This window comes from Amblyraja radiata, chromosome 31, assembly GCF_010909765.2.
Source record: "Amblyraja radiata isolate CabotCenter1 chromosome 31, sAmbRad1.1.pri, whole genome shotgun sequence".
NCBI lineage: Eukaryota > Metazoa > Chordata > Chondrichthyes > Rajiformes > Rajidae > Amblyraja > Amblyraja radiata.
In genome coordinates this window covers 19,253,529-19,277,704 of record NC_045986.1, presented here as the reverse complement: position 1 = coordinate 19,277,704, position 24,176 = coordinate 19,253,529, and the positions used below count along the sequence as shown (strand labels likewise).

The 24,176-nt window shown below is 41.1% G+C and overlaps 2 protein-coding genes across 2 annotated transcripts in view; both read left to right on the top strand.

Annotated features, from left to right (window-relative positions):
* The window catches only part of mtor (mechanistic target of rapamycin kinase), a 190,030-nt gene extending 174,867 nt beyond the window's left edge, over positions 1-15,163 (top strand). Inside the window, exons 48-58 of the mRNA XM_033048008.1 lie at positions 1,838-1,985; positions 4,274-4,396; positions 5,663-5,745; positions 5,861-5,933; positions 6,561-6,635; positions 7,277-7,412; positions 9,360-9,425; positions 10,208-10,288; positions 11,570-11,650; positions 12,657-12,762; positions 14,700-15,163. Coding sequence (XP_032903899.1) covers positions 1,838-1,985; positions 4,274-4,396; positions 5,663-5,745; positions 5,861-5,933; positions 6,561-6,635; positions 7,277-7,412; positions 9,360-9,425; positions 10,208-10,288; positions 11,570-11,650; positions 12,657-12,762; positions 14,700-14,715 — 988 coding nt within the window. The 3' untranslated portion in view covers positions 14,716-15,163. The remainder of the gene's footprint in view (positions 1-1,837; positions 1,986-4,273; positions 4,397-5,662; positions 5,746-5,860; positions 5,934-6,560; positions 6,636-7,276; positions 7,413-9,359; positions 9,426-10,207; positions 10,289-11,569; positions 11,651-12,656; positions 12,763-14,699) is intronic.
* A 3,590-nt stretch (positions 15,164-18,753) lies between these two features.
* Positions 18,754-24,176, top strand: part of exosc10 (exosome component 10) — a 45,053-nt gene continuing 39,630 nt past the window's right edge. Inside the window, exons 1-4 of the mRNA XM_033048006.1 lie at positions 18,754-18,893; positions 19,500-19,636; positions 22,393-22,516; positions 23,228-23,332. Coding sequence (XP_032903897.1) covers positions 18,807-18,893; positions 19,500-19,636; positions 22,393-22,516; positions 23,228-23,332 — 453 coding nt within the window. The 5' untranslated portion in view covers positions 18,754-18,806. The remainder of the gene's footprint in view (positions 18,894-19,499; positions 19,637-22,392; positions 22,517-23,227; positions 23,333-24,176) is intronic.

The following is a 24,176-nucleotide window of genomic DNA, read 5'->3' as shown; positions in this document are numbered from 1 at the left end:
CGCCAGCCCATGCCAACAACCAACCACACATTTATGCGAATCTAAACCTACGTTATTGGTTTCAGCATCTTTGTCAGAAACAATCACAGCAAGTTCATTAAGAATGAAGAATCGATTGTAGCAATCTCAGCCCTGTGAAACAAGAAATAACAGGGGCACAACTGTGCTCCAGAGTTTATGAATCGGTAGCATGGTAGATCTGTCCTTTCAAAATCATACACAACTGATTACTATCCAGCTTTATCCATCAACATTCTGCAGCTTGTCCTGTTGGAGGAGGATCAAGGGAGCCAACAGCAATATGTTGTGGATGCTTGCAGCTCCTAGATCTTTACATTGATTCTCAACCCCATGAATTTGCATGACATCAAGCCAAACAAATTCACAGAAATATCCCGTTAGTCGCTACTGCCAACCTATCACTCCTTTCTCTTGCTCTTCAATCGTAGCTTTGCTGTTTTGCAAATCTGTTGTCAGAACGTGTCAAGATGCAGAAGATATTCTGGATGTACCTGCTGCAAAATATCACACCATCACTGCCTGAGCTGGCTGAATCCAGAAGATCAGTTTTTCGGAGTATGTCAGTTGGTGTGGATATGGCCCAACACAGAAGATGGCTTTATATTCTAACTGTACATCCATCCACTTGTTTATGATTTACCTATTGCTCCTTGGTGGAAAATTTCATTCTAAAGCTTTCACAGTGTAATGGGTATTTTCATTGTGCTGTGTGAAACCTGTGTGATTAGAAATGGTGATGCATCTGTGGTCTAGATAGAGAAGAAATATGATCCCACAATCTATAATCTCGCGCTGGGATCTGTCTTTGATCGTATCACTGATGGATCAGTCAGCTACGTGTCCCATGTCTTTTGTGTTGCGCCATTTCCATACCAGCTGACACACTCCGAAAAAGCTGATTTTCTTTTGGAGGGAGCACGTGTTGTCCCCGGGGCCTTCCGTGAATGCTGGTCTCCACAGGAGCTCGAGTGCATCGTGGATACGGCTGACAATGTTATCATCTGACGGTCGATGTCTGCAAACTGCATTTTAAAAGGAGTTTTCATCAATGCAGGACTCTGCAAACTGCAAATTTTGTAATAAAAGCTCCCTATTAACGATAAAAAAAGCTAATCAGTGAGAGATGTGGCTGAAATGTTTGAACAATAGTCAGCAGCTCAACATGATTCTGTTCTGCTTTTCGTAAGCAACTTGCCTCAAGATGTCACTGTCTGCTGATAAGGTCATAAGGAATAGGAAAAGAATTTGGCCTTTCGGCCCACCAAATCTACACCATTCAATTATGGCTGATCTATCTCTCCCTCCTATCCCCATTATCCTGCCTTCTCCCCATAACCTTTGACACTTGTACTAATCAAGAATCCATCTATTTCTGCCTTAAAAATATCCACTGCTCAATATGGTTCAATCCTTAATTGAGAAATAAATGTGTGTGTCTGCCAGGCCACTGACAAGATCTCGACTGCCAGCTGAAGCGACATACTCAAAGCTTCGAGCAATTTGTTGCATTGTAGCTATGACGTTGGCATCTACCTAACAATGTCGAAGAAAAGGTGTTCAGAAATGCGACAGATTTTTAGTAATATGAAGACAGTAAAATATTGTGTTCAGCATTTGTGAAAAATAATAAATGTATTTTTAACAGTGTTAATTGCAAACATGACATCAGCCCAAGAATGCAAGCTGGGTGTCTATGGTCTATTGTAACCTAATGCCGCCAAGATCTTTAACAAAAAAAGTGTTCTATTTGGACGGGGGGAAATATAGAATGGATTTAGATGTTTCACTGAAAGTTTCTGGATTTTATTTTCTCCAGCATTCAAAGGTATGCTGTCATTCCTCTGTCTACAAACTCCGGTCTAATTGGCTGGGTCCCGCACTGCGACACTCTGCATGCGCTCATTCGAGACTACCGCGAGAAGAAGAAGATACTGCTGAACATCGAGCACCGCATCATGCTGAGAGTAGGCTATTCTGCAAATTTATTTGAAATATTCATTTGTTTTTATGCCAACTAAATCGTGATTTTGTTTTAATCGCACTTCCCTAAAAACTTAGATTTCCTCCTGAATCATTAGTGGTCAAGTCATGCTGCCAAGCAAGGATAGATGTGATTAAATTAATTTGTTTTATTTGATTCACTTCCTAAAGATATTAATTACTATCCATGTTTTCCAGGGATGCTGCCTGACCCGCTGAGTTACTTCAGCACTTTGAGTCCTTTTTTTCCACGTAACACTCGCCAGGATTTGGCCTGCCCCTCCTCTCTCCCAGCTTTCCCCACACCCTCCCCACCACAATCAGTCTGAAGAAGGTTTCCGACCCAAAATGTCACCCATCCGTTTCCTCCAGAGTTGCTGCCTGACCCGCTGAGTTGCTCCAGTACTTTGTCTGCCAGTCCAGCCTGCCGCTTTGATTGGCATTGATAAATATATTCAGTTAATAGATAAACACAGGAGCCAATATTTCCCTATCAATGATAAGCTCATTAACATTTCCCACAGACTTATCTTTTGTTGACCTTTTTCTTTTTGCCACGTACCATCTCTCAGTTTCACCTAATCTCGGCCACCCTGTCGGGGATATTCACTTCCTCCTCTCATTTTCCTTCCATTTCCAAAATGGAAAACCCCTAACCTTGATGGAAAACCCCTACTGTTCTAGTTCAAGGTCGTCATCCCGTGATAATTGGGGCCAGGGTGCCTGCTTGTGATTTGCAATGAAGCAACAAATGCATCAAATATTGAAACATATCTGACATGATAGCATTTGATTATGATAAATCGGCCGATGAAATTTGCAATCTGACAGCAAAGGACTGATTCAGGCTTAAAAGGTGATTGGAAACTGAGATTTATTATGCATTCAGTTCATCAAATACCAATGCATGGGCAGTTTGGGAATAGGGTACATTTAACTATTTATTTATTCATTTACATGCAAGAGCACTTTAAAAGCCGTACAATATTTTTAAGTGTATGTAAAAGATAATGCATGTTCAAAGTCCTGTATCTTTTCTCTGGCATCTACAAAATTCTTATGTAGTTTAAGTTTCATCATTAAAATACAGTTGATACTAGACATCTGAAATCAGGACAAAAATTACCCAAAGTACTTTAGTTTAGTTTAGAGATACAACGTGGAAACTGGCCATTCGGCCCACCGAGTCGACACCGACCATCGATCAACCGTTAACACTAGGTCTATGTTATGTCACTTTCTCATCTACTTCCTATACATTAGGGGCAAATTACAGAGGCCAATTTACCTACAAACCTGTACGTCTTTGGGATGTTGGAGGAAACTAAGGTGCCGGGAGGAAACCCATGCAAGTCACAGGGAGAATGTCCTAATGACACACAGACAGCACCCGAGGTCAGAATTGAACCCAGGTCTCTGGCGCTGGGAGGCAGCAACTCTACCAGTGACTCAGGCATCACGGAGTGAGACAAAATACCGTTTCATGATGATGACATAATTAGAACTGTAAAAAGTGATGGATTTCAGATTTGAGATGCAGAGAAAGTTGAGGAGAAGGGGAAAGACAAAAGATCATATTTTCAATAGGGTGGATAAGGTTAAAGGACAAAAGTGGAGTTAGTGTATAGCAAAAACGGCAGGTTAAACAAAGGAAGACAAAGTGCTGGAGTAACTCAGCGGATAAGGCAGTATCTTTGGAGAACATGAATAGTGACATTTTGGGTAAGCAACTTTCTTCAGACTCATGGACTCCCCCTGCTGGCTATCTAACCTCTTTGGACCTTTTTATTTCCAACTGCCTGTGCCAACTGTCTTGACTTCTTCACCTTTCTTACCCACACCAATCTCACCCCCTCTGAGAGAACAGCCCACCACTCACTCTTTAGCAATCCCAACACTCAGCAATTTGGAGGTTAAACAAAGGCTAGGCTTGTAGGAAGTGTAACAGAGGAGTGGTGGATTTGCCTTGGGCATAAAAATATTGGCCCATATGATTATTCTTTGGATTAATTTCTCAATGTCGATCAAAGTTGCAGTCTTGTGACTGCTGAGTGGGCAATTAGTATCTTTCAGAAGTGTATGAAATGAAACTAATTCATCAAGTGGAGGTAAATTGCCTTTTGTGATAATATTTATGGCTATTTTCCTTCTTTCGTTGAATTAGATTTCAGCAGCTCTCTAGTAACTCCCTTTCTATCTACCTGTTTTCAAACAATAAAAATCAGTCTTTGCTGACATTACTTTACTGAATGTTTTGATTTTCTTTAAACAGATGGCTCCAGACTACGATCACCTCACTCTGATGCAGAAAGTTGAAGTGTTTGAACATGCAGTGAATAATACAGCTGGCGACGATCTGGCCAAGTTGTTATGGCTAAAGAGCCCCAGTTCTGAGGTGATGCTTTGTTCAATATGTAGCTTCATTCAGCATTGAGTATTATTTTCTGAAAACAAAAATATTAGAATTTCATCTTTATTGGATTGTCCAATCATTGTGGAATCGAGGCAATAAAGATGAAAGTCTACCCTACCGTAGAACAGCCTCGTCATAAATATTTATTTTACTCAATATATTTAGTAAATGCTTAACAATCCAATGATCAACATCAAATATAAAATAATATCTCTTTTCAATAAAGCATAATCATGTAATTAATTTTAGATTGGTTTAAAATGCACATTCAAAGTCTGAAGCAAAAAGCAATAGCATATGAAATGGACTGGAGCCACATGGAACTGAAGATGCTAGTTTTCCAAAAAATACAAAGTGCTGGAATAAATTCAGGCTGCATCTTGAGAATGGTTCTGAAGAAGGGTTACTATCCATATTCTCCACAGTTGCTGCCTGACTCACTGAGATAATCCAGCACTTTGTGCCTATTTTTTAATGTATTGGACCTTTTAAATGAAGACCCTTTATTCAGAGGTCTGATGCTGGGCTACATCAAATTATATACTTGATTTTCCCTTTCCATTTGGCCGTAGCCCACTTTCTCCTCTCAGTGATTTTGTTTTTTGAGAGGTGATGTTATGAGCTTGCGCATCAAACTAATAGTTCAACTTTAATGTCAGATTCCACAAAAACGTATGTACTGTTAACTGAATATGACTTAATTCTCCTAAATATAGATAGCTTTGCTTGAACATTGCAGCAAACCTCAATTGAATCCATCCGTGTATTATCTTGATTTTCAAGGAACTCTTTTTCAATGGAATTTCATAATCAAGTATAATTTCAGATTGCTAACTTCACAATTGATGCAGTAGATTCAATGTCATTCCTATAATACATATAAACGTAACAAAATGTTGCAATAATTTCATCTGTAGAAAAGCATGAGTACTACAAATCCTGCTGTTGATTTTCCAATATCCAATCTTGTTGAGCAAGACTTCACACTCAAGAGTATAACTTCACCTGCAGTTTAAAAAATAATAATTTTACATTGTTAGATTATGTAAAAGTAACTAGCATGAGACACAAGTGTACTCTTCTTCAAGAAATCTTGTAAATATCAATGCAATGCAAAGAATGAAACAGTGCGTTTCAACTGCACACCCCCTCTGACCAAGGAGTGTTAGTCTACCTTCATGGGTAAGATGCATTTTCTTCCTTTGGAGGAGCTTTTCAACAATTTTCCTACGTTCTGGTACTCTGCAGGTGTGGTTTGACCGAAGAACCAATTACACACGTTCTTTAGCTGTGATGTCAATGGTGGGCTACATCCTTGGGCTCGGAGACCGGTAAGAGATTCAGATGATCCTGTTATCCTCATCTTTGCTAATGAAATCTTTCACCATCTCTTTGAACCCATTGCAGTTTGTCCAGGAAACCTAACAGCGCCTTTTCACTTTACAGACATCCATCAAACTTGATGCTGGATCGGCTGAGTGGGAAAATCTTACATATTGACTTTGGTGATTGTTTTGAGGTAAGTCAATCCATCTGAGTGCCACTGTATGATTTTGAGAAACATCTTTAATATTCTAATAATGAGGGAGTGTCAAACCTAAATTAAGCTTTGCAAAAGCACAGTAGACGTCTAGTTTAACAACAGCCCCACGAGTAGAATGAGCATAATGTATTTTCATTCTTGGCTGCTGATCTAAGATTAAGGCATGTTCTGCAGTCTAATGGTGGTGAAATGGTCTCAGTCAGGGTATCCCCTGAAGTTGCATGGGAAAAGTGGGACTGGGATATCCCCCCCCCCCCACACACACACACACACACACACACACACAAGCTGTCCTTAAAATACTGCAAAGTATTGCAATGTCATGGATGATGTGTGTACAAACTAGGTCATGAGACCAAGCATTTGATCACAGGGCTAGACTAAAGGAATAGTCATGAGTGTTTAATTGTTCCATGCGCTGGTAGCGGAACATTGAAATTCTTATTTGCTGCCATTTTACATGCATGGATAGATGCTTTGGATAGGTCACTTAACCTCTCAGTATGAAATGAATTGACATAAATATTGTGTTCACAAACGAGGAAGAGGGTGAATCTAATCAGATTCCACCAGTGCATTGTTTCAATGTTCATTTTCCCGCAGGTTGCAATGACCAGAGAGAAATTCCCAGAGAAGATTCCATTCAGACTGACCAGGATGTTAACCAATGCTATGGAGGTATGATCCTGCCTTCATTGTCAGCTTTTACACTATGAAGCATTCCATCATACAAAGTAGCTTGTATTTGTTCAGTGATGTCCTTTGGCACCGTTTGCTACCTGGACTACACTCGTAATGTATAGTTTGTAACCCAGTCCAACATTACTTCATTGCTGTAGAAACAAGGAACTACAAATGCTGATTTACCAAGGAAAGACACAAAATGCTGGAGTAACTCAATGGATCAGGTAGCATATCTGGAGAACATGGATGGGTGACATTTCAGGACTGAATAAGGGTCCCCACCCAAAACGTCACCTACCCATTACTTCACTGCTACTCAGTTCCTGTGCAGAAGCAATCTATGGTGGCTTTCACTAAGATCAGGGAACAGCTTTCTCGTGTTTTATTTGGTCATTCGTATGATTTGGAGAAAGTGTACAGAGATCACTGGTAGGTGCGGACTCGGTGGGCCGAAGGGCCTTTGGCCACGCTATACCATTAAACTAACTAAAATGATTCTCGATTATAGCCTCCCAGACCAGATTTTGAGATTCAGAGGCTGCAGATAGTTAATGCTCATTGCTCTACCAAACAACTACTTTGAACTCCATCCTAGTCCATTCCTTCGAGTTAATCCTCTTGTTGCTGTCCCTCAGGTTACAGGATTGGATGGGAACTATCGAATTACATGTCACACGGTGATGGAAGTGCTTCGGGAGCACCGGGACAGTGTCATGGCTGTGCTTGAGGCCTTTGTGTATGACCCATTGCTAAATTGGAGGCTTATGGACAGTGAGTATTCAGGGAATTCTGAAGAATTACAGCTTATATTTTGCAGTCACGGGAACGGTGATGTGGACCTGCCAATTCCTCCAGCATCAGTTATAAGAATCCTCAGTGTTTAACAAAAAAGAAATTAAATAATTTCACAGGATATAAGAAAAACAAAAATCACAATTCTGAAGTAATATTTCGATAATTTTATTGAGCACGAATAAACATTGAATTACATATGTGAAAGCAATATAAGGTAAAGCTCCGACGATCCAACACCCTTGGGACTTGGATATTGCCGGACGCCAGACTATTGAATGTTATTGCTATTAAAAATCAGAACATCTTTAAACCACTTTTGTTAGATGTTACACAGTGGTATAACACATTTTCTGTTGAATCCAGTCAAATTAAAGTGAGCATGGGAAATAGGGCCCCAATGTGTCTAATGTCAGACCATCAGGCTTTCTAAACATGTAGGAAGGAACTGCAGATGCTGGTTTAAACCGAAGATAGAGACAAAAAGCTGGAGTAACTCAGCAGGTCAGACAGTATCTCTGGGGAAAAGAATAGGTGATATTTCGGGTCAAGGCTCTTCTTCAGACTGAAGAAGGGTCTCAACACGAAATGTCACCTATTCCTTTTCTCCAGATGCTGTCTGACCCGCTGAGTTACTCAAGCTTTTTGTGTCTACCCTAGGCTTTCTAAACAACCGGTTACTGGAGTTATGATATAATCATCTTTAAAAATAATTTTATACATGTAATTTTACTTCATATTTTTGAAGTATATATCTAAGAAGGGAATTCCAGTTGCATAAAATTAGGTCTCTGAATTCAATTGTGTTTCAAGTTATGGCTTAGAACATCGTTAAGATTGCACATCATAAAACAAAGGGATTTTTCCTCACTGAGAATAGTTCAGAAATATCTGAAGTTCAGTTCATTTCACTGATTGCCCCTGGTCACACAGCAGAAAGCTACGAGACAGTAGTTTCAGGAGCAGAAAATCCCTGACAGCATCCTTTGGATTGCACACTTAATTATGTGTATGGAGACTCCTGAAAATTACTCAGCGTTTCAGAGTTTAATGATCAACTGTAAGATCTAATTACTATTTTAGTGCTCCTAAAATCCAGGTCGAGTCATTCATGAGTTCACAAGTTATAGGAGTAGAATTCGGCCAATCAAGTCCACTCCGTCAATCAATCATGGCTAATCTCTGCCTCCTGATCCCATTTTCCTGCCTTCTCCCCATAACCCTTGACACTGTTTTAATCCTGAATTTGTTTATCTCTGCCTTAAAAATATCCACTGACTTGGCCTCCACAGCCCTCTGTGGCAATGGGCTCCACAGATTAACTACCCCTGACTAAAGAAGTTCCTCCTCACCTCTTTTATAAAAGAGCGCCCCTTAATTCTGAGGCCATGACCTCTGGTCCCAGACTCTCCCACCAGTGGAAAAATCCTTTCCACATCCACTCTATCTATGCCTTTCTTTATTCTGTAAGTTTCACTGAGGTCCCCCCTCAATTTTCTAAACTCCAGCGAGGTGAGGCCCAGTGCAGTCAAACGTACATCCTATGTAAACCCACTAATTCCTGGAATCATTCTTGTAAACTTCCAGGCCATTTGGGGGTCACCACTTACATTTCCTTAACCCAAGATCACCCAACTTAGTTAAAGCAACTTTGCTGCTACTTTAAGTAAGTTTGAAAACGCTGCATAGCACAGATAGTAAATGTGATGATTTTTATAAACAGTGCAAGTACTTACTTCTAATCTCCAACTAAAATCTGCATCTAGCCACAAGGTGCGTTAAAGGGCACTTAACAATTTCAGTTTACGAAACAGTGGTGGGGTTGAAGGATTTTTAAAAAACTAATGCATCCATGGATTAGTTTTTGCTTAAATATTGTGCACTGGTCTGAATCGACAACTGTAATATTTTATGTCCTTTCTTCAGCGAATGTTAAAGGTAACAAGCGCTCCAGGACAAAAACAGATTCCTACTCAACCAGTCAGACAGCCGGTGAGTATCCCAGCTTTCTGGTAGCTAGCTTGGAGTTGTTCAATACTTTTGGGATTGGTGGAGGTGTGGGCTGATGGTGAGAGTTGGCGCATGATGTGGATAGGATATTGGTGAAGATGAAACGAGATAGCACGCCAATTCCTCTTGCTTTTCCATCTCAGAATATATTGACTTGGATTCAGGTCTCAGAATGACAATCATCTCCACCCAGAGTATTTTATCTGAACAGTCCATATTTAGACTTTAGAGACGTTAGAGATATAGTACAGAAACAGGCCTCTCGGCCCACCGAGTCTTCGCCGACCAGTGATCACCCCGCACACTAGCACTATCCTCCACGAGGAGCAGTTTACAATATTACCGAAGCCAATGAACCTACAAACCTGTATGTCTTTGGAGTGTGGGAGGAAACCGGAGCACCCAGGGAAAACCCACACGGTCACAGGGGGAACATACAACTCCATACAGACAGCACCTGTTGTCAGGATCGAACCCGGATCTCTGGCGCTGTAAGGCAGCAACTCGATCACTGCGCTATTGTGCCTGCCCCAATGTGCTATCCATAAGTTTATATGGTGAAGTGGTTAGACAAATGAATTTGCCATCAGACTCTAGTCACTCATAGCCTCTTAGTTACAATAAAAATCCATACTTGAAGTAGTCGGTAATGTCCTCCAGATGCTGACAAATTGTATTACTGAGCATTATTTTTATTTCAAATTTCCTCCACAAATACTTAGATTGCTGCTTCCCTGAATATTTTATTAAATTTTGTGTTTCAGAATTGCTGGAAGGGGATGAACTCGGAGAACCAGCACATAAAAAGACAGGAACGACTGTACCTGAATCCATCCATTCTTTCAGTAAGTTACCTTAAAGTTACACATCAGTGTATGAAAAGTCGTCATCCTGAAATTCAGCAATCTGTTGAGAGAGTGAGAGAAATTATTTTCTGCTATTTCCAGCATTTGCTGTTTTAATAATTCAAACAGGTTGGCTCAGATGACTTATGTGATTTTTGTAATAAATCTAACTGACTTAGACTCAAATGTGCAGAGGCACAGTAAAAATGTTTGCAGATGCAAGAATAATTAGCAATGTGGCTAATAGTGAGCAGTAGAATTAATGGGCAGGCGGGGAGAATAGGTTACAGAGAAGTTTAGTGGGAGAATCAGAGCTACTGTAAACCCGATGGAACAAAATGGCCCCCTTCCATGTCATCTGGAAATACTTAGCAACCAATGGAGCCCTTCAATAAATGTGAGGTTATCCATTTTGGTGGCAAAAACAGGAAAGCAGACTATTATCTAAATGGTGGCAGACTAGGAAAAGGGGAGATGCAGCGAGACCTGGGTGTCATGGTACACCAGTCATTGAAAGTGGGCATGCAGGTGCAGCAGGCAGTGAAGAAAGCGAATGGTATGTTAGCTTTCATAGCAAAAGGATTTGAGTATAGGAGCAGGGAGGTTCTACTGCAGTTGTACAGGGTCTTGGTGAGACCACACCTGGAGTATTGCGTACAGTTTTGGTCTCCAAATCTGAGGAAGGACATTATTGCCATAGAGGGAGTGCAGAGAAGGTTCACCAGACTGATTCCTGGGATGTCAGGACTGTCTTATGAAGAAAGACTGGATAGACTTGGTTTATACTCTCTAGAATTTAGGAGATTGAGAGGGGATCTTATAGAAACTTACAAAATTCTTAAGGGGTTGGACAGGCTAGATGCAGGAAGATTGCTCCCAATGTTGGGGAAGTCCAGGACAAGGGGTCACAGCTTAAGGATAAGGGGGAAATCCTTTAAAACCGAGATGAGAAGAACTTTTTTCACACAGAGAGTGGTGAATCTCTGGAACTCCCTGCCACAGAGGGTAGTCGAGGCCAGTTCATTGGCTATATTTAAGAGGGAGTTAGATGTGGCCCTTGTGGCTAAGGGGATCAGAGGGTATGGAGAGAAGGCAGGTACGGGATACTGAGTTGGATGATCAGCCATGATCATATTGAATGGCGGTGCAGGCTCGAAGGGCCGAATGGCCTACTCCTGCACCTAATTTCTATGTTTCTATGTTTCAAGTTAAGGCTACAGCTGACTTGGAGCCCACTTTTACTTTCTCTGTTCTGCTTGTAATTGCCACTGTTTCTTTCAGTTGGAGATGGCTTGGCACAGCCAGAGGCTCTCAACAAAAAGGCAATTCAGATCATTAACAGAGTTAGAGACAAACTCACTGGTAAGATGTCACAAATATTTTGTTAGCTTTTGCTACTGATGTGTAATTTCATACATTTTGTTTTAAACTTTGCTTTTTGAATAAATTATCTTGTGTTTAACATAAACCAATGGAGATTTTCTGTAAAAAAAAGGAATGATTTGCATTCATATAGCAACTTATATGTAGTTATTATGCTTCATAGTCAACTAATCACTATTGAATTTCCACGATTGTTGTTATCTAGATAATTATGACATTTGGTTACTACACAGAAACATCATGCAAACAGGAATGCAATATGTTACCACTAGAAGTGGTGGAATCTGATACAGTTGGTAGTTCTAAAAGGCATTTAGACTTAAATAGGCGATACATGGAAGAAGTTAAATTGAAATAACAAGGAACTGTAGATGCTGGTATACACCAAGGAAAGACACAAAATGCTGAAGTAACTCAGCGGGACAAGCAGCATCCCTGGAGAACAGGGATAGGTAACGTTTCGGGTTGGAACCTTTCCTCGGGCTCGTGGAAGAATATGAAATACTCTCACATAAATGAAAGAATAAGAAAGGCATTGAAGAATAGTCCAAATGTGGGCAAAAGGGATTAGTGTAGATGAGCAAAACCTTCAGCATGGACATGGTGAGCCAAAGGGCCTGTTTCTGTGCAGTGCAACTCTATCTCTCTCCCTATCCCCATTCCCATCCCTGATAATAGTCTAGTCACATACATAACCATTCTCGATGGACTGGACACCTGTCTACATTGTAATGAAGAGCACTGGTCCATGCAGAGTAGATAAAGAGCAACTGCTCACAATGGCAGAGGTTTGAGAACAGGGGACATACACGCAAGGTGGCAAAAAATATCAAAGGTGGCAGGAAATAGCACTCAAGACACATAGAACAACATATTTCACTATTTAATCCATTCAGATTAAATCTTCTATCACAACGAAGGAGTCGTGTGATTAACACTGAATTTATTATCAGGTTAATGTGCCAGTGTTTGACTTCTATTTCAGGTCGTGACTTTGCCCATGATGAAACTTTAGACGTACCTACTCAAGTGGAGCTGCTAATTAAACAGGCAACATCCCATGAGAACCTCTGCCAGTGCTACATTGGATGGTAAGTCCCATAACATCATTTGATGAGGTGACAAAAAAAATTATTCTCTCCTCCCACATTTTCTGAGGTAATTATTTACTCATGTAAACGATCTTTACTACAGATTTAGAGACAGTGCTATTTAGAGCTTGGGTGGCATAGAATGCATCTGAACATTCCTATCGACATTAAAAGCAGATGGGGCTATTAGATAAAGCCACACAATGTTGGACTGAACTAGACAGGCTAGAAATCTGGCACAGTGGCGCAGCGGTAGAGTTGCAGCCTTACAGCCCCAGAGACCCAATTTTGATTATACCTACGGGCGCTGTCTGTACGGCGTTAGCATATTCTCCCTGTGATCGTGTGCGTTATCTCTGCGTACTTCGTATTCCTCCCACATTCCAAAGACGTAGTAGGTTAATTGGCTTCGGTAAGTTGGAAAATTGTCCCTAGTGTGTAGGACAACTGGTCGGCGCTGACTTGGTGGGTCGAAGGGCCTGTTTATGGGATGAATAGGATAAATATGTGATTGCTCTCATAAACTCATTGCCCTCATAAATGGATAGCTTGATGCTATCCAGGATTTCATTTTTAATGATGTACAACTTATTATAATGTTACAATGTTATAATGTAATAAAAAGGAACTGCAGATGCTCATTTATACCAAAGATAGACACAAAATGCTGGGTGTAGTCTGCGGGTCAGGCAACATCTCTGGAGAAAATGGATGGGTGACATTTTGGCTTGGGACCTCCCTTCAGATTGATTGTATGGGACAGGGGTTGGGGAAACTGAAAATAAGAAAAAAAAAACACAGGACAAATTGTGGCCGGCAACAGATGACCTCGGCAATGAGGTTCCCTGGTAGGCTGATTGTTGACAAGGGATGGTGTGATCCCAAAAGGGATACATCTGATTTCTATTGTTTCTTAGCATTCTTCAATATATCTTCCTAGGGAATAATATATAAAATGTACCATGTACAGAAATAGAAAGTGAACAACGGTTCTATTTAATCTGGTGGAAACCAGAGGTCAGTAGTAGAAGCATTGCTCCTTTTTTTTATACATGTATTAATTATCTGAATGGGATTTACAAGCTGTTTTTGCAAAGTGTTCATTTGTGAGGTAGATTTAAATTAAGTTTAGGAGAACAGAGGCTGACTAGTGAAATGGGCAGATAGAATTTAAACCAGAAATATGAAGTTAGAGATTTTGGTGCAAACAATAAGGAGATTCAATTATAAATGCAATCGAGAGCCTTGGACATTCACCTACTCAAATAAGGTGAGGAAGTTCGAGTTTGTTAAAAGAACATTTAAAGTAGGGAAAGGTATGTTGAACCTATATAAAACATTCAGGCATCTGATTTACTATTCGGCTGATTCTTAGCTCCACTACAGTATCTAGAAGGGAATAGAAGGCCTGATACTAGGGTTGAGGTAGCAAGATGAGAGGAACAGGGCTTCTTCTCTTGAAGGTAGAGAAGGTTAAGGGAATATTATAGAGGTGTTCTAAATAATTTAGGGTTTTAGGGAGAATAAATCAGACTGGGAAATGTTTTCTTTGGTGCTGGGAGGATCAGTTTTGAAAGCTCACTGATTCAAAATGATTGGAAACTGGTACTGTGACTCAAGAATTTCAGTCTCCTTAACGAGCTAATACAAACCAATTAGAAAATGAATTTATATTGAGTCCTAAGAGATGGAGTCAATTTCTGACAGCAACCATTCTTAAAGAGTCACTCTTCCTATTTGTATCCATCTACTGTGGAGCCAATTAATATAGTAACTCCCTTACTTTAGATCAGTTATGAACATGTGTCATATGCCAGTTGCAAAAAAGTCACTACAAACTAGCAGTTAAGCTTTAAACAAAGAGAAGCATTAACATGTTTAGAATGCAAATAGATATATTGTGTTCATATAGATAATTATATTGTATTTCTCACCAGGTGTCCCTTTTGGTGAAGGAATTTGAAAGAAATGCAAGATAACATCTCAAAGGTTGACTGTGATTCCTGCTGAACAAGCCGTGTTTATTAAGGCTTGAAAACGTTGCTGGATTTAACACAAATGATGTGCCGGACAGAGTGTAACTCGGTGGACTGCAGCCCACGTGGACGGGCACTGTGACCCGGAGCCTGCACAGATAGATGGGAGAATTACCAGAGCACGTTGGAAGTTTTGTTGGGAACTTGAGCTGATAACGGGATCCAAGGCCCTGGCAGACATTTTAAAAACTGTTGGAGGAAATAAACAAGGTTATTTTTAGTACTAATCCAATCAAACGTAGCTGAACACCCCAAGACAACAATAAATATTGTAATTAATGTGGAATAAATATAATTTTTGTCCAGTAATTCTGCTGGTAAACTATTAGTAAAATGTCAATAAAGGTATCAACCAATAATACTTACTTGATGCCAAATACATTTTTTTACAAAAAATATTCAAACTATCTTCCATCAAAATTGTCAGGTCTTTATGATCATCTCATCTTCCATTATGTCATGGGAAATACAGTAAATCCTTGTTATAACAAACCATGAGGGGGGGATGATTGGTGTCTGTTATTGTTGATTGTCCACTATAACCAAGTACGGTATTATTGTATGTAGTTGTAACAGGGAAATGCAGATGATGGTTAATACACCCAAAGACATGAAGTGCTGGAGTAACTCAGCGGGTCAGGAGACATTTCTGGATCCTGACGTCACCCAACCATCCACACATGTACAGATGAAGTTGCGACCCTTCTACAGACTGATTCAGTCTGCTGAGTTACTCCAGCACTTTGTGTTGCTTCACCATAAAACTAGGTGTCAATGCCACTGGTCTTCATCAGCAAGCCCTTCTTCACCCACCGCCCAGTCTGGTCGACGCGGCTGTTGTTGAGGCTCACGCTGTCGCTCTTGGGGACAGCGCTTCGTCCAGGCTGCTGCCACTGGCAGGACACCTCTCTCACCAGCTAGAGAGGGGGGAAGAAGCTGAGTGGACAGAGCGACGGGAGAAGGGGGCGGCGGTGGATTTGGAGCAGACAAAGCGGCGACCAACAGGAAGATGCGGCAGCAGGTGAGAGGGGAGGGAGTCCCAGGGTGACCAAGTGTGCCCTATTGGTGTCAGCGGCCTGAAGAAAACACTTGTCAGTGCTGGTGCGCTTTGCGAGCTAGAGGTGGCGATGGGCAGGTCCTTCCGCTATAACCGAAATCCATTATAAAGAGGTCAGTTAAAACAAGATTTACTGTAATAACTTTTCATATCCAGGTGGCTAAATTATATGATTGTATTGGAAATAAAATCCAGAGTTACAGTTCTTAAATGTATACAGTGCCGTATCCCGTTGAAGTGTCTCAAAATGCTTCAAATTCATTGAATTGCTTTGAAACTTGTTTATTTACTAAGGTGAATTTGTCAGTTCTTTCAAACACACAGTAATGTTCTATGTCAGTAGTTCATGGAACTTTGAACATTCATGGGCCACAGATTCCCGGTAGTCAATAGGAATGTTGCATTTCTGCAAGGAGGCTTTAAGCATCTCTTTGAATGTTTTTTCTCTGCCATGTGATTACATCGAATATAAATGACAGAAACAAGTACTGACTCACCTGCACCATGCCGCTGTTTCTGCTCCACAATCTCACTCTCACCCCGTCACCATTTCACCGGGAACTGGTTCCCTGGGTTCGAGAACACCTTCTCTCCAGCAACCATCAGTCCCTTCAGCAATAACCACAGCCGTACCTCAGCAACTATGATCTATTATGGACGTTGCTCTTGGTTCAACAGTTTAATTGTCACATTTACCAATAACAGGACAATGAAATTCTAGCAGCAACATAGCAGGCCTATAAACACAATACACATCGGTAATACAAAACAAATAATAAAAGTTAGAGAATTAATTAATACACTATGTACTTTGTTTGCTCTATAATGATCTGGCTACCTGGTAATCTTTTCAGAGAATGGTAAGAACTCAGGAGTTTGCTACCAGACAGCACATTCAACTAATTCAGATGCATTTGAGGGGGGCGCCTGTTGTATACATTATTTGTTTGTTGTATTATTGAATGAATGGGCCTGTAAAGCTGCAGCTGGTAAGAATGTCATTGTTCCATTGCCGGAACATATGAGAATTAAACTCTCTTGACCTCTTGGGTGTAGTTTGGAGTTGGTAACTTCTTTAACAACTTTACAATCAATTCCACATAATAGTAACCTGGATCAGCATCTATTATGTAAGTTGTACACTTTGAGCGGCTACCAAGCTTGGACTCTGGCTTCCAAAAATGATTATATGTGCTAGTTTTGTCATCATATATCTCAGCACAAACATAAGTAGTCCGATGAACTGATAACTGTATACTTACTGAACATCAATGACTTAATGTTCAATGTCTTAATTTAATGGTTTATTGTCATACCGAGGAAATGTGAAATTATTTTGTTGCACACAATTCAGTAAAATATTACCATACATAAACATAATCAGACATAAGTACAAGAATGTAAGAATAGTAGACTGAGGCTGTGCAAAAGAGTCACCACGTTTTAATTGAATTGAATTGAATCCTTTATTTGTCATTCAGACCTTTCGGTCTGAACGAAATGTCGTTGCCAATTGTCATCTTGAATTGTACACAAATCACTTGTTAAACCACTTGTTGATTGTGATGGCTTAATTAAAAAGTAAATTTGAACCGTTTTTTGATAAAAACAGGCTGATTTGGGCAATCACACCTACAAATATTAATCCTTTTCATCAGTTTGCATTTCGACCTGCGTGCAACCCAAAGTGCAACTCCCAAAATTGGCTGTGAGCAGCAATAGTCAGAAACTAGATTAAGAATTCACAAAGGAAATACACTCAATGTTCTAAAAGTTACATTATTAAAGGAGATACTGAAAGGAGATCTGCAGATGCTGGAAATCTTGATTCTTGAGCCAACAACAAACTGCTGGAGGAACTCAATGAATTCGTCAGCATCTGTGGGGGGAAATGAACAGACAACGTTACTGGTTGGGACCATCCTTCAGACTTCTTAAGCTGCTTCATGATTCCTTCCAACTAACTTTACTTTTCAGCAAACTTTCTGCACCAGAATATAGTGACTCACTTTGCAAAAATAGGTGAGCAATACCCTAAAAATGGTAAGATATTAATGTGACCATGACTGGAATTGTCCATATGCACATGACAGCCTCCAACTGAGAACCAACAGAACATTTATTTTGCTCTTCCTTCAGCTTCTAGTGAAATAAAGGAATGAAATTACAGCTTGCTGTTCCATTTACAAAGAATAACGGTGGCAAAGAATTGTTTCTACTTGCTTACGTCTATACATTTGTCGTTTGCAAATACTTAAATTATAACAATATAACACGTTGAGGACTTCCTTGCATTCGTATTTTAGATTCGGAGCAGCCACAGGAGAAAATAATGTGTATAAATATGCACAATGTGTATAAATAAAGTGCACAAATATTCCAATTATTGGAATGATTGGGTGAGGATTTGGTTAGAATTGGATTGTTGGAATATGACTAAATGAAAATGTTTTTTGTTGAATTATCTTTAACTCCACAGAATGAAAATCTAACTCCACTGATTCAACCTTAAATACAACAGACATCATTGTCTATTAATTAATCCTACTTAACATGTGAAATCAGAACCACATTGGTTGATTAGTTGAATTGATTTTCTAGAATTTGCATCAGTTGAATTAATTTTCTAGTATTTGCATCAGTTGGATTAATTTTCAAGTATTTGCATCAGTTGAATTAAGTTTCTAGTATTTGCAACTGTTGAATTAATTTTCTAGTATTTGCATCAGTTGAATTAAGTTTCTAGTATTTGCAAATAATGTTAAAGTGTCGAGAGAGAGAGAGATAGTGTGTGTGAAGCAGCAGTAGCTGCGCGCTGTCCCCGAGTCCCGGGCCGGCCCGGCCCAAAGCTTCCAGAGCGAGTCAGAGCCGGGCCGCGCGTCACGTGCCCTCCCCGGAGCACGCGTCGCCGCCGCCGCCGCTCTCGCGAGACGTGTGGGGCAGGCGGCATCATGGCGGCGGAGCGGGGCTCGGCCGAGGAGCGGGAGCAGGGGCAGGGCCTCATCCCCGGCTTCAGCAACGTGGACACCTTCGTCAAGGTGCGCGGCGCGGGGGCTGGGATCCAGGGCGACACCGTGGTGTTTGGGGGAAAGGGAGAGAGAAGGGGAGGTGGGGGTAGAGAGGGTGGGCTGAAGAAAGGGGAGGTGAGGGAAGTGGAGTGAGGGGCGGAGTGGAGGGAGGGGGCAGAGGGGGCGTGAGGGGTGAGGAAAGTGAAGGGAGGGGAGTGGAGAGGGACAGAGAGGAAGCCAGTGGGTAGAAGGTAGGGGGGAAGTGATGGATGTGGGCAGAAGAAGGGAGCAGTGGGAAGTGGAGTGAGGGGGGAGGAGAGGGGCGGAGTGGAGGGAGGGGGCAGAGGGAAGTGGAGAGGGGTTGAGAGTGGAGGGAGGGGGCCGAGGGAAGTGGAGGGAGGGGGCTGAGGTGAGGAGAGTGGAGGGAGGGGAACAGAGGGAAGTGGAGAGGGGTTGAGAGTGGAGGGAGGGGAGTGAAGGTGTGGAGAGTGAAAGGAGGGGAGTGGAGAGGGGCAGAGAGGAAGGCAGTGGTTAGGTAGGGGGGGGGAGTGATGGATGTGGGCAGATGGAGGGGAAGATGGGGAGGGGGGGGGGGAGAAATCGTCTCTTATTTTTAATGCACATTTTTTTGTGCAGCATGCTTTGGGGACAGTGGTAGCAGCCACTAAAGCTTCCAATGGACTTCCACAATTTGGTGACGAATTTGATTTTTACCGGAGTTTCCCTGGGTTTCAGTCATTCTGTGATGCGCAAGCTGATCGACTCCTTAGTTGGTAAGCAATTTCACATTGTGTTTGCAACAATTCTTTTTGCATCACACAAATGTGCCAAAGAAGAACTTTGTGAGCACAAAGTGCATTCCTTAATGACGCCTTGTACATCCACAGTAATGGAGAGATTGGTTATGGTACACTCGCGACTGTGCCGCCAAATTTGACTCTAACTGCAACTACAAATTTGCCAATGACACCACTGTGTTGGCCGGATCACGAATCATTGAACAGAGTACAGGAGTGTGAGAGAGAACTTAGTAATGTGGTGTCAGGACAACAACCATTGTCTCAATGTTAGCAAGACGGAGGAGCTAATTACCGATTTCAGGAAGCATGGTGGAGTACATGCCCAATCAGCATCAATGGTGCCAACATGGAAATGGTTGAGAGCTTCAAATTCCTTGGTGTCAATATTACCAGTGATCTGTCGTGGACCAAACACAATGATGTAACAGCCAAGAAGGCGCACCAATGCCTTCACTTCCTTTGGAGACTGAGGAAATTTGGCACGTCTCCAATGACTCAGACTGTAGAAAGCATACTGTCGGATTGCATCGCAGCTTAGTTTGGGAACAATTCTGCCCAAGAACACAAAAACATTGTAGAGTAGTAGATATAGGCCAGACCATCACATAGACCAGACTTTCCACGTTGAGTTCTATCTCCACTTCACGCAGCCTTGGAAAAGCAGCCAACATAATCAGACTTGTCTCTTCACAGCAGATCAACAGCGTTCCACTATGATCTGAACCCTCTGAATAATTGAAACACATACGCTGCTCGTCATCAATTACGGCTTGGCATTCAACATTATCATCCCTTCAACATTGATCACCAAGCTCCAAAACTTGGCCCTCTGAAACCTCCCTTTGAAACTGGATTGTTGAACTCCTCATTGACTGACTTTAATCTGCAAATCAATAGCATCTCACTAACCATCATGAGGTTGCATAGCCTGCTCTACTCTCTTTACATCCATGACTATGTGGCTAAACACAGCTCCGATGCCATCTACAAATTTGCCAATGATGCAGCAGTTTTTAGCCGAATCATGGGTGGTGGCGAGTCAGTATGTAGGAGAGAGACACCTGGTCCATTGGTGCTGCAGCAATAACTTTTTGCTCAATCTAAACAAAACCAGGGAACTAATTTGTTGACTTCATAAAGGTGATGTCGGGAGACCATACACTATTTTTCATTGGTGGGCCTGTGGTGGAGAGAATCAAATTCCTGGGCATTAACATCTTGAGTGATGTGTCCTGGGCCTAGATGTAAGGACGATGAAGGTCCACCTCTGCTTTCTTTGAAGTTTAAAGAGATTCACAGTGTCACTGAATACTTGAACAAACATCTACAATTGCACTGTAGAAACTATCCTCATTGGTTGCATCATGGTCTGGTACAGCAATTCCAACACAAGAATGTAGAAGGTTGCAGAGAGTGGTGAACTCTGCCTAGTCCATCATGGACGCAGCCCTCCTTACCATCGAAGTTTACATGAAGCACTGCATCAAAAGAGGCAAATATCAAGGATCCCTATCATTACCTCTTCTTTAGAGATAGAGCACTGAAACAGGTCCTTCGGCCTACCAAACACTAGCACTATCCTACACACACCATGGACAATTTACAATTTTTATCAAACCTGTGCAACTTTTGGGTGTGGGAGGAAACCAAAGCACCTGGAGAAAAGCCACACGGTCACGGGGAAAACTAACAAACTCTACAGACAGATCAAACCCGGGTCTCTGGCGCCATAAGGCAGCAACTCTACCACTGGGCCACAGTGCCACCCTTACAGCTCTTCTTGCTGCTACCGTCAGAGGTCATAGGTAGGAGATACAGAAGCCCGAAGTTCCACACCAAGTTCAGAAACAGCTACTTTCAATAGCCAATAGGTGCAGGAGTAGGCCAATCGGCCCTTCGAGCCAGCACCGCCTTTCAATGTGATCATGGCTGATCACCCCCAATCAGTACCCCGTTCCTGCCTTCTCCCCATATCCCCTGACTCCGCTATCTTTAAGAGCCCTATCCAGCTCCCTCTTGAAAGTATCCAAAGAACCGGCCTCCACCTGAGGCAGAGAATTCCACAGACTCACAACTCTGTGAGAAAAAGTGTTTCCTCATCTCCATTCTAAATGGCTTACCCCTTATTCTTAAACTGTGGCCCCTAGTTCTGGACTCCCCCAACATCGGCAATATGTTTCCTGCCTCTAGCGTGTCCAAACCCTTAACAATCTTGTATGTTTCAATAAGATATCCTCTCATCCTTCTGAACTCCAGATTGTACAAGCCCAGCCGTTCCATTCTCAGCATATGACAGTCCCGCCATCCCGGGAATTAACCTTGTATCCTTGCTACCGCCATAAGGTCCTTGAACCAACCTGCACGACCCTGATCCTATCTTGGCAACACAATACTAAAGGCCACCTCTTGCATTATCATGGACATTTTCAAATTGTATTTTGCACTAATGTCTTGCTTTTTGCACAGTCTGTCTTTTCACTGATTTGCAGAATTTATGTGCATTTTATGTTTTTGTGTGTTGTCTATGCAAGTATGATTTTCATTGTACCTGTACCTCACCATACTTGTGTATTTGACAATAAGCGCAACTTGACTGTGCTTCATGAAACAGTCCTATTGCTATAGGATTTCATTATCAACACTCTAAATAAACTTGCATTGTAGTTGATGACTTCATTTCATTGGCACAATATGACAGTGTATTAATTCCAAGGAATTTAATTTTGCAGCATGAGCCAGCTTATGCAGTTCCACAACTGTAGGAGTAACATCCGAGGACAAAACAAGGCGACAGAACTTGAAGACAAATTTGACTTGTTGGTGGATGCGAACGATGTCATCCTGGAACGAGTGGTATGTAAGGCTGAATTGCGAATTGTAACCGGGTTTTGAAGGTGTGGCTGATTGGCAATCAGTATGAAGAATGATTTGGTAATTTGCTCACCACCTTTTCTCAATGTAGTTTTAGGTGTATCTATCATACCATTTACAAACTAGTTTTTTTTAAGGACTGAATTAAATAATTCTCTTAATTCATTGCGCACAACAAGGAAAAGGGAATTGGAGATGGTCAGACTAAAAATTGCTACTAAGTGCTGGAGTAACTCAATGGGTCAGGCAGCATCTCTGGAGAATATGTGACATTTCTTATTCATGTTCTCCACAGATGCTGCCTGACCCAGTAAGTTACTTTATCAACGTGTCTTTTTATTGTAAACTGGCATATGCAGTTCCTTGTTTCTACATTTTTCCTCCAAATTGATACCATATTTTGTTGTAGATGTAAAAGAAGAGAAAATGAACGTGCTGTATTTATTTGAGTCACATCACTTCAGTAGAGAAAGAAACGGTTAAAGTTTCAGGTTGTTAACTTTTTATCCGAAGCAGACTAATTATTGATAATCTTCCTCCACAAATACTGACTAATCTGCTGGGCATTTTCTGCAAGAGGTTTATTCAGAACAAAGCCCATGTTATTTTATGAACGGCATACATGTAGAAGATATTTTATCGTACAGATTTTAGTCAATTGTATATTACTTAGCTTGCTGCTTTTTTGTGCAGGGGATTTTGCTGGATGAAGCTTCAGGTGTGAACAAGAATCAGCAGCCAGTTCTTCCAGCAGGACTTCAGCCTCCAAAAACCATTGTCTCAAGCTGGAATCGAAGGGTGAGCTCTGATTGATTGATTTCAGATTAGTCTGTTTTATGCAAACCTGAATGTTTAGGTGCTAAACGCTTAACAAATTAAGTTGAATTAGAACAGAGACCAAGACAAATAACTTTCCAAGTTCAGACTGTGACAAAACAATTATCACCTCAGTAGTTACATTATGTAAATTGATTGCTTCTATGATAAATATTATTACATTCAAATGATTTATGTGAGAACTACTCTTCCAATTTTTATGCTTCCACTTTTAAGATATGATATGTCACTGGGGAGTTAGAAACATACGTTCCTATTTAAGTAAAATCTGTGAAAAAAAGAAACTTAACATTCAGAATAAAGAATCATCATCAGAAAAGTTTTGTTGAGGGGTCTTTAACCTCAATGTTTGGGGCAAAGACCCATAATTTATTTATTTGCCTCTGTACTCCACAATTTGCCTCGGTACCCCCCCACCTCCCCTAAAAGAAACTAAAAGACACCCAGCAACTGGTGATGTCCATGAATCGTTAACTTCAAAGGATATACAACAAAATACTAAACATGACTACTTCCATTTACATGATATTGCTGTGTCCCAAACATTATGGTGCCCTGAAATAGGGGGACTATGTATAAACACTGTTGTAATTTCTACATGGCAAAACCAAAATGTATAAAAATGGCCTTTATTAAAGTCTGACATGTGATTTTTTTTTTTTCTATTACAAATCTCATATTGTGGAGTACAGAGGCAAATGGAGTACACACGGGTCTTTGTCCCAAACATTATGGAGGGCACTGTGTGTTAAAGGTGCAAATCATGAATGGAAACTGGTTTCACATGTTGTCGCTAATTTTCTTT